This window comes from Malus domestica, chromosome 12 (assembly GCF_042453785.1).
Source record: "Malus domestica chromosome 12, GDT2T_hap1".
Lineage (NCBI taxonomy): Eukaryota > Viridiplantae > Streptophyta > Magnoliopsida > Rosales > Rosaceae > Malus > Malus domestica.
In genome coordinates this window covers 10,446,061-10,456,491 of record NC_091672.1, presented here as the reverse complement: position 1 = coordinate 10,456,491, position 10,431 = coordinate 10,446,061, and the positions used below count along the sequence as shown (strand labels likewise).

Genomic DNA, 10,431 nt, shown 5'->3' with positions numbered 1-10,431 from the left:
CTATCTCAGACTCACTCAAGCTCATATCTCCCTCTCTTGCACTCTCTTCGTTTCTTTGTCTCTCTGTCAATCTCCCTATCGCATCCGCCACGCTCTGACACCACACCCTCTCCCAGCCGCCGCAACATTACTAGGTAAGCACCCAGTAATTACAACATTTAGGGATTTAAGGTTAAAATTGGTTTGGGATTTAGGGAATTGGGAATCTTGGGTTACGAGTTTAGGGTTGGAATTGGGTTTGAATTGTGAATCCTGGGTTACATCTCCATGCATGCAGCTATACATTCATCCCAGGTTGTAAACTAGCCTTTAAAATTATAATTCAAGTGTTGATTGAACGGTGTATTTCTTGCAATTACTTTGTCAATTTTATTTCAGGATTCATAGAGTTTGGATTTGAACGATGTTGTTTCAGGTTTATGTGATTGAATTGTATGTTGTGACTTCTTGTTTGCCAATATCATTGTCAGTTGATAAAATCTTAACAGATGTTTGTTGTTTGTCAATATCATTGTCAGTTACTAAAATATTCACTGATGAGTGTCTCCAATTTTATGTTGTGCTTGTGGTAAAATTAGGGTTCAAGTTAGATAGGACTTTATTGAGTAGACATTGTTTTATCATTTCAGCATGATGTGTTGAATTGAGTCGTCAAATGGTGGCTGGTGATTGAATGATTTTGGTGTCAAAATACAAACGTGAATGAAGTTGATGTCTGTTTTCGGTTGTAACTTATAATCACGTGGTTCTGCTTGTTTTGTGTTTATCATGAAAGGATTCGATGCTAAACCGATGTAGCATTGTATGGATTGATTTGGTGGTGTGCATTTTTTGTTTCAAACATTTCCATGCCAACTCTTTTGTAGATGATTTTTTATTTTTCATGTGTTGTATTTTTTAAAAGAAGTTTAACATTTATAGCGATACCTAGTTTCCTTTGAATTTAGTCAATCTAATATTATTTGTCAACTATTTTTTGTTGGATTATGAACATCATCCATTTTAGTTCTTCTTTTAGTCTCCTTTCATATATTTGAGTGGTTCTTTCCTGGATTTTATTAACTTTGTAGATCATTCAAACTAAGAATTCATTTCTTCTCTTACTATTATTTATTATTGCATTCTTACGCTCTTTCTGCATTCTAATGCTTCATTCATCATGACATGCATTGAAGACCAGTGCTCTAATAAAGGAGTTAAACAGTTTACCAAGCAAATGAGCAACTTTTTTGGTACTAAAGGATATTGCATGTATGGTCCTTTATTTTCTTCTCAAGTCTGCTTACTTTTTCCCATTGCTATATGTTATCCTCTAGAGCTGATTGCTCATAGTTTATTCATCATTTTGTTTTTAACAACTTTATATATTTTCATGTCAAGTTCTGATCCTGAGATTTATTTAACATATGGTGTTGCCTCCTTGAGTTTATAGAACAAGATATTGATGACCTTGTGAAATTGTGCTTTTTTGGCTTTTCTTTTTGGTGGTTTGGTGGAGTATAAATAAGGAAACTTTAAGAATAAAGAAGACACTATATATGTCCAAGTCGTGCTCTCATGATACACAACATGGGAAGAAGCATTCAATTAAGTCTTGAGGTTCCTAGCACACTCCTGCACTGAAAAGAAACCTCATCACATAGACTTTTTGTTAGTTCCTTCTTATAGTTATCTTTCAAAATCCCTAGTTTGTACATTTAGATAACCATTACTATATTTAGTGCTCCAATACATATTTACCTAACTTGGGATCTTGTTAGCATAACATTTATATATGTAAAGAAGTTAATAAGATATGCCTTACGATCAACTACCTAAAATCCATATCAAATGTTCTTAGGGATTAATCATGACTATGACAATGGCATTTTGCTAGTTATTCGGATTCTCTGATACCTTTAAATTTCATATTGGCTATATATGCATGAGGGATATAATCCAACTTTTTAATCGTACGATTGTCAATCGTGAGATTTAAATTTAGAATATCTAATGGTTATTACTTGTTGGGCTAAATAGCATCTTCCTCCTCACAAATGTAATTTGCTCATGGTTGAGGGTTCAACACTTAATTTCATAATTTCATTCTTTGCCTCTTAATTAAATAAATGATATATAAGTTCATGTCCTCATACTCTTTCCATTTATTTTTATTCAAATTCGCACCAAGGCATTGAGTGATATGGATGGTTTTAGATGATGACATGGGTAATTGGTGATGTATTACATGTCTCATAATCTAGTGAGTTGGGTAGTTATAAGGATTGCTTAGTCATTAAGCTTTGTATCTAGTATAAATAGTGGTGAGAATATTCTTTGTAACCAACTCTGATATTTTTTTAGAAAGATTGCAAGATTCTTCCATTTTCTCTTTTTCTGAGTTCTTCATCGCATCTATAAGTGATCTTCTTCAGTGCATAAAAATGTTGTATGCCCAAAAGTGTTTGAAGATTATTGATTTGATAATATGTTGGTTTTAACTTTGTAATGGCATGCATTTGAAGATTATTGTAAATGGGTCAATTTGTTTGTTTGCTTTTATGAAAAAACATGTTCCTTGCAATACTCAATTTTATTACTATCTCATGTTTTCATTCACCTTATATATGTGAAATGAAATGCATATAATAAGATGATGTCTAAATAGATTCATGATTGTTTTTGTAGATGTCGAACTTAATATCAAACCGGCAGGCAACTAGTAGGGGCAGTCAAACACCTTCTCCAGGAAGTAATGTTACTGCCACCACCACACCTGATATAGGCACGACGGGTGTCCCTCCAGTCACGCCTTTGGGGTCAACAGTGTCTACGGCTTCTGCGTCATCGACTTCTTCGGTGACGCATCCTGTCCTAAGCGCCTGAAGGACTCATCGACAGCCTCGGAGTTCTGAGGAGGCTCAGCCATCTAGTGAGGCTTCCTCTATCCATGGAGTAGGGTCCCAGACATGTAAGCTTTCTTTTTTCATTGATAAGCTTGCTTATGGTTTCATCTTTATTCATAGCCATAATGATGTGTTCCTTACAAATATACAAGTGGCACATTTGGTTTCTAATATTTTCTCAAGTTTTAGCTTGTAGATGTACTACAAACATTAATTCAGAATAGTCTCCATTAATGGATACAAATGTTTTCCAGTCTTAAGCTATCTTGCAACTAGAGTATTTTGTATTATTTTGAATTGTTTCTCCCATGCACACACACACACATATAACCATTTTCCCTACTACTTTCATTGACACAAATAGGTGTGGATTTTATTGGTTTGAATAGTTTGATCTGTAGCTGCAAAAGATTGTTATATTCTTCTAACTATGCTAAGATAAATAGCAATCAACCTGCTTTACGTCTTTCTTTGTCAACGATGAGATAATCCCTTTAATTTATGCAGAGAATAACATGCATGCTAGCTAGTTAATTTGAATTGTCATTTTGACCTATATTAATTATTGTTTAGTAGCACAGAGTAAATTGAAGTCATATCAACAAGTTGTAAGTTTTGTTTTAACATCCCCAATTGGTATAAACTATTTGAATTGTTGGGTGGATGTGTTGTTTTTGTTGCTATATTGTCTCTAGGTTTTAGGAAATGTTATAGTTTTAGGGGAGGTTTTGTCGAATTTTCGGTAGAAACTAGAATTTGTCTAATGTGTACCTTGTTTATTTTGTAGGTCAAAAAATAAAAATAAAAAAAACTAGGGGCCCTTGCAGACTACCTAAGACGGTATAGACCACTCACACCATGGCCGAGAAAATCACCATTACGTGGGATCCTCGACATCGTGCGGCTGCAACAAAGGAGCAGCACAATGCATTGGCCACCGATGTTGGCTCCGTTATCAGGAACCATTGCCCCTTCAAGTGGGAGTCATGGAGGCCTGTGCCATAAGAAGTCAAGGACGTCGTTCTTCATGAATTATGGGTAAGTACTTTCAACCTTACAATACTAAATTTTTATTAAAGTATACAAAGATTATAAAAATTAACTACTATTCATTTGTTGAGTTTTGTAGCATCACTATAAGCTCTCCAACCTTGATGCCAATCAAATGCAGTACATCAACGCCCTTTACTCCAGTAGGTTCATTCAATAGAAGAGCGACCTCCACAAGCATTCAGAGCTATATGACGGTCCGGAGGTTGCTCTAGAAGTTGGGTGCCCTATAGAGCTGGTGGATCGTCGAGATAAATGGGAGTGGCTCTATGGCCATTTTCAAGACAAGAAATACTTGGTACGTACAATATATATTTCAATAATATATTAATAAAAAAATTTACAATTTAAAAAAAAATCATTTTTTCATTCATTTGGTATAAATATCTAAACTAATACTTTTTTTTTTAATTCAACAGAAAAAGTGAAGACAAACTTGATCAATCGGTTGAAGAAGAAACTTATTCACCAATCCGGCTCACGACACTTCTCTTATAGGTTGGAGGAGCGACATAAGGTAACCATATATTTATTTTAAGTTTTCAATCCTTTTACTCTTTATTACACAATTGGTAATCTATGTTAACACTTTTTAAATTTTTTTAGGGGGGTCAAAGTTTTTTGAAATTGACATGTTTAAAGAGGTGTACGCTTGGCCAGGGATGAGCTGACGAAGCAGCTTCATGTAAGTGATTTAAAATTTTTAATATTCAATTAGTATTAATATTAATTACATGTACATTCATATTAATTTTTTATTTTTTTTCATTTTTCTAGTCCACCATGGTGGAGAAGGGCCAGACCGTTTTGGAGAAGGTGGCTTCCCAGCTTCCCCTAGAGACCCCGATCAAGGAGGTGGTTCCCCCTAAAGATGTTGGGTTTCAGATCATGATAGCCACACTTGATCAAACCCTCGGTCATCGGCATAGGAATGTTCACCGGGGGCTTGGGAAAGCCCGCCTTCGGGACCCGGCTGCCTCATGTTCCAGGCAGAGAACTAAAGAGGTCCAAACACTAACATCTAAAGTGGCGGCATGAAGTAGCAGATTGCGGCCCAGCAATCTCACATTGCAGCCCAAAACAATTTGATGCACCAAATACATTGTACACTTCCAATCTCTGGAATTCAATTCCCTGACGTTGAACCACCTCTAGAAACAACCTCCCAACCCCCCGCCACAGCAGCTACAACCTCCCACCCCCCTAACACAGCAACAACACCACTAGCTGGCAATTGTAACGTTGAGGACTACTTTTTTTAGTTTTGTTTTAAATTGTTTTCAAATTTAAAAATACTTTTTTTCCATTGTATGTACATTTACAATAATTTTTTAATCAATATTCGTCTTTATATTTTCTATTTTTAATTTCATTAAATTCATTTTTACATAAACGAAAAAAAATTTAAATAATAAATTATTTAAAAAAACTAATTTATAAATAAATAATAAATTATTTAAAAAACTAATTTTAAAATCTTACTGCGACAACCTCTATATCCTTCGCGCAAGAGTTTGTGTGTTGAACATGCATGTCCATCGCGCAACAGTTTATGGGTTGAACCGGCATGTCCATTGCGCAAGAGTTTGTGGGTCAAATCCGTATGTCCATCGCGCAAGAATTTGGGGGTTGAAACCTAGTTTCGTCGCTCGGTACGAGCAACGACCACCAGTTCCGTCGCACAATCTTCATTTTGAGCGACGAAGAGTTTTCCTCCGTCGCACAACGACTAACGTCACGAGCTTTGTGCAACAGAATTTGCGTGACGCTCTCTTGCCGTTCAATGTTTCCGGTGACGGTTTTGACCATTGCACGACACTTTCCCCTTTGTCGCCCAAAAAGTTACTCCTAGTAGTGATACTTGCCATGTAGGACTCTCGTGGGAAAAATAGAAGAACATTGAAATATATAAGAGGTCTTAAATGGTCAATACAGGTTCTCTGTAATAGTCTATTCCTATCTCTTTTTTGGTACATAGGTCACACCTAATCTCGTTGGACACAATATTCTTAAGTTCCAATTGCTAACGTTCATGTCTAAGTAATCTTTTGTTTTTATCATAATCCAATTCATTGGACTTTGTTAATTAGTTGCAAATCCTCATTAGCCATAAGAATTTGGTTAGAAATTGCTTTTGGCGTGAATGAAACGAAGGACCTCTCACTTACAAGTGAAGAGCAGTACCATTAGACCGTAGTACTAATTGTCATTTCCTTTTAAGTTTTATCTTGGTTGAACAGGGCAGGAGTTAAAATGCTAATTTATTTGGTGGATTAAAATGTCAATCACCTAAATTAATTATCCCATCGAGGTTAAACGATTTGGATAATTGTGCAACATTATAGGATGAGAATTAGACCCGAAATTGTTTAAATGAGAAGATTGTTAGCATTCTTTAATTTTCATTTTATGGTAAATAAAAAGCACATGGATTGAACTGTAAGATATTTCTGAAATCATAAGAACAACAAGACATAAGGATAATGGATTTGATAAACCAAAATTACAATAAATCAATTACAATTGATTTATCTTTGGAATACGCAAGACATGGCTCTTGCGGAGGACAAATGAGTCTTCTACTTTCAACAAGCGGAAGTGTTCCAGCAATAATAGGGTTTGCTCGGAATGGAACGTGTATTTTACGAAAGCAGGGACATCCTTAATATAGTGATTAGGGTTCCTCCAATTCCACCTATATAATTGGAGGAATAACAAATAAACTCAGGCCGCCTAGGAACAGAAATTAGGATCAACTATCAAATATAAGAACTACACGGTGATCAATATGACGGTTTTCAATACTCTAGTTAATTATGATGGAACATAACATATTAGAGGGGCAACAATATAAGGAAAAATCCTTTTTTCTCAGTTTCCAAAATACAACACAGTATATGAATTGTATACATAAGGATGCCTGACAGAGATTATTTACAAAAATACAAAGAAATAAGGTGATCAGTAACCGGAAAGGACTCGTAATTGTTGTCCTGTTTTGCCTTTATATAAATTAGTAGAACCAATGAAGCAGCTACTACTAATGGTAGAGTTGATCAGTACAGCTTTCTCCAAATCCGTAGTTATTCCACGTTGGAAGAGTGAGACTATGTAATTCATGAAGAGCGAGTCACATGGCACGATGATAGGCCTACTACTTGAGAGTCCAAATTCTTCTTCGGACAGCTTAAAAAGCTTTTGGAAAATGCAGTTATGCAGATAAGATAATGGTAGCACGTAACGCTTCTTATCAACAGTGTAGATGACAAAAGTACCCTTTTCGCCCATCGAGTTGCAGTCTGTATTATTGGAGTTGTTACCAACTACTCTTGGGTTTGAAATTTTCTTCCTCCCCATATCAGCTGTCTTCTGCAATTTCCTAGCCATTTTCATGAGTCTCTTGGGACTCGTAACGATCATGTCCATGATGATATGAGATATGAGCTAGAGAAAAGAAGAGAATAAATTCTTGAAATATTTTTCTAGCTTCAATGGTAAATGTTGTTACTTCGTACTGTGCAGATGGATGGAAAGCAACGGTATTGGTTTCCTTTATAGCTTGAATGGTAAATGTTGTTACTTCGTACTGTGCAGATGTATGGAAAGCAACGGTATTGGTTTCCTATATATATATATATATTTAGGCACTTCAGACAATCCGTTAGTTTTGTACTATTTTGGGTGTAGTGATTTTCGATGTAGAACAATTCAATACTTACTTGATTACTGTTATTGGATGCTGTTTGAAAAACTATGCAATATTTATGTCTTGTGGTTTAAGGGCAGATTGATATCTTAGCAGTTTGTTACTATATAGATTACAAGCAGATCGTATCAGTTGGTTAATTACTAGGACACACAAAGACAAAACTAAGGGCGGAACTAGCTATATGCTGGGGACCAGGATGGCCCTGCGATGCTTCTCAACTTTAATTATTATTTTTAAGTTCTATAGTTGCATATCTATTTCACTAATTTGTTTTTCCAGTAGCATAGTTCAGAAGTTGTGTCGCAAAAAGGAAACATGACGTATATATAGTTTGTTATTGAAGAATGCAATCTCAATTTATTTTAAAAAAAATGAAAATAATTTTTTATTTTTTTTTTGGTTAAAGGTAGAACTTCATAGAAAAGAAAGGCACTGGGCCAAAATATAATTAATAAATGAGGTTATTAATGTATCAAGGGACTAAAATTAGATTTTGATCTTACTCATAGTTTTAATCTAAAAGTCATTTTTGCCAAGAATTAAAATGAAGTTTTCTATTTATTTTAAACTTGATAGTTATAAATGAATGGTTCCTAACCTTGCTATTGTTTTAATATTTATTACTACCTATAAATGAATGGTTCTAAGTAATAACACTAAAGTCTTTGTGATAAAACCTAATAAAAGTGATTAAGTTAGGACATATTTCACCTCAATCAGTAGTGAACCACATGCCCAACCTTGAAATCTTGACACGCGAGATGTTTACTTAATAGAAATGGGAAAAAGAATGAATTGGAAAGCTTAATAAAATAGGAGAAGGAAAGGGAATCAAATCAACTCGTCCCCTATTCAATCTAATTCTTGATTTTTATGTATTTGATTATGGATTTTAAGGATAGACTTGACTTTTTCGATTCCTTACTTTGCAAGTAAGAGCAAAAAAAATTACGGAATGAAATGATTCATTTACCCATAATATAGTAAAACTCAAGAATTAAAATAATTCTACAGTTTCTATTCCTTATAAAACATGCCCTTAGTTTTCTCCTAATAAACTAAATAAATAAATAAATAATATGAAATAGTCTTTTATGATAAGAGTGGAGGACGCTAAGTCGTTGGTATTATCATTCTCCGGATTTCCAACTAGCAAAGGTACAATTGAATAACATTATCGAAAAATCAAAAGAGTACTTTGGAACTCAAAAATCTTGTGTCGAAATAACTAAATCATAGAAATAACCGACTGCCAAGATGTGTCTTTATTCAACAAGATATAACGTAATATAATTCATAGTAATATCCAAAGATGCGTATAGTTGCTGCACATCGGAACTTTCTCCACAAGGGAATACTATATAATTTTCTCCACTAATAGTATTTTAACCAAGTATCTTCTTGACCAAAAAATAGTTAGCGAGGACGGAACTTAACATCTAATATCACTAATCACATACGGCTCTACAGCGAAAATTACACCCCTAAGAAAACTACGAATATTAAAAGTTTGTCTGAGGTTTCAGGTGAAAATATATATAAATGAAGGAAACACCACCGTAGCTCTCAAACCAACAGAACTAGTAATTCTGCATTCTGGAAAATATTTCGAAGTACTTTTTCCCTTCTTTTTTCTCAAGGTCGTATCTTCGTTTAGCATGGACTCTACGATGCTCAGCCCCGAGAAGCTCATTAAGTATGCTATGAAGTGGGAGAAGTGAATTTTTATGGAGTGGAAAGCGATTGCATACCCGAGAGAAGGTGGGAACAATGTAGTCAAAAGTACAACATCTAATATAGTGAGTGAAAAAGGAAATTTCGTGGTATATACCATAGACAAGAGGCGTTTTGTGCTGCCGTTATCCTATCTCTCTAACCACATTTTTCAAGAGCTTTTCAAGATATCAGAGGAAGAGTTTGGACTCTCAAGTAGTGAGCCTATCACATTGCCATGTGATTCAATTTTCATGAACTACATGGTCTCACTTGTCAAGCGAGGTTGTTTTAATGTAGATACGGAGAAAGCTTTACTCAATTCTATCATTACCCGTAGCTGCTCAATGAATGCTTGTTTACATCAAGGACAAACAAGCCCACAGTTACTACTTTGGAGTTACTGATTAGCTAGCCCTTTTTTTTTTTTTTTTTTTTTTTTTTTGTTTTTTTTGTATTTTTGTAAATCGTAAGGTATATCCGGGCTGGCTTTTATATACCTTTTGATTTTTGATAAATGAGGTTCGAATCTTTCAACTGGATAACAGCTTCTTAGATAATTAAATCAATCTTCTGCAAGGGAAATGGGGATGGAGTTGAAATGTAAAAAAAATGAAGGAATAATATATCTGTTTCCCTCACACGTAATAAGCCCTGAAAATTGAGTAGGATTCTATGCTGTCATATTCTCATCCCCTTCTTTCCCTTCTTCTCACTTTTTGTTTTTTGTCTTTTTGTTTCTACAAAAAAAATCAATATAAGATATTGACGTGGTTTAACCGTTGCATGAAAATCAAAGAAATTGTTATTCAGTAGTCCTAGAGACCGATCCGAAGCAAACTTGTAGGCCCTCACACATCCATGAGGGTGCGAAAATGCCCACTGGGTGCAACCATGCCAGCTTAGACCACTATAAAAAAGGGTCAATGGCCATGGTTGGTTGCCATTGTCACGTATGACCTTTTGTTAGAATATAATTAATTCAAGGAAAACTAATGAAAATGGCTTGAAAACTTTGAGTTTTAACGATAAGGACAAAATAAAGGGTAAAGTGAATAGTACCATGATTAACTT

At 34.8% G+C, this 10,431-nt stretch overlaps 2 protein-coding genes across 2 annotated transcripts; one reads left to right on the top strand and one right to left on the bottom strand.

Annotated features, from left to right (window-relative positions):
* Window positions 1-6,896: 6,896 nt before the first annotated feature.
* On the bottom strand, window positions 6,897-7,361 carry LOC103436406 (auxin-responsive protein SAUR68-like). Its single transcript, XM_008374833.1, has one exon. It carries the CDS (start codon window positions 7,359-7,361, stop codon window positions 6,897-6,899), a length of 465 nt encoding a protein of 154 aa, XP_008373055.1.
* Window positions 7,362-9,371: 2,010 nt separating this feature from the next.
* LOC108173379 (auxin-responsive protein SAUR67-like) lies at window positions 9,372-9,888 on the top strand. Its single transcript, XM_017332309.3, has one exon. The coding sequence runs from the start codon at window positions 9,372-9,374 to the stop codon at window positions 9,762-9,764; it is 393 nt and encodes a 130-aa protein (XP_017187798.2). The 3' UTR covers window positions 9,765-9,888.
* Window positions 9,889-10,431: the final 543 nt, after the last annotated feature.

Excerpts from the sequence above, each read along its gene's own strand:
- LOC103436406 (XM_008374833.1), bottom strand. The coding sequence starts at position 7,361 with ATGGACATGATCGTTACGAGTCCCAAGAGACTCATGAAAATGGCTAGG.
- LOC108173379 (XM_017332309.3), top strand. The coding sequence starts at position 9,372 with ATGGAGTGGAAAGCGATTGCATACCCGAGAGAAGGTGGGAACAATGTA.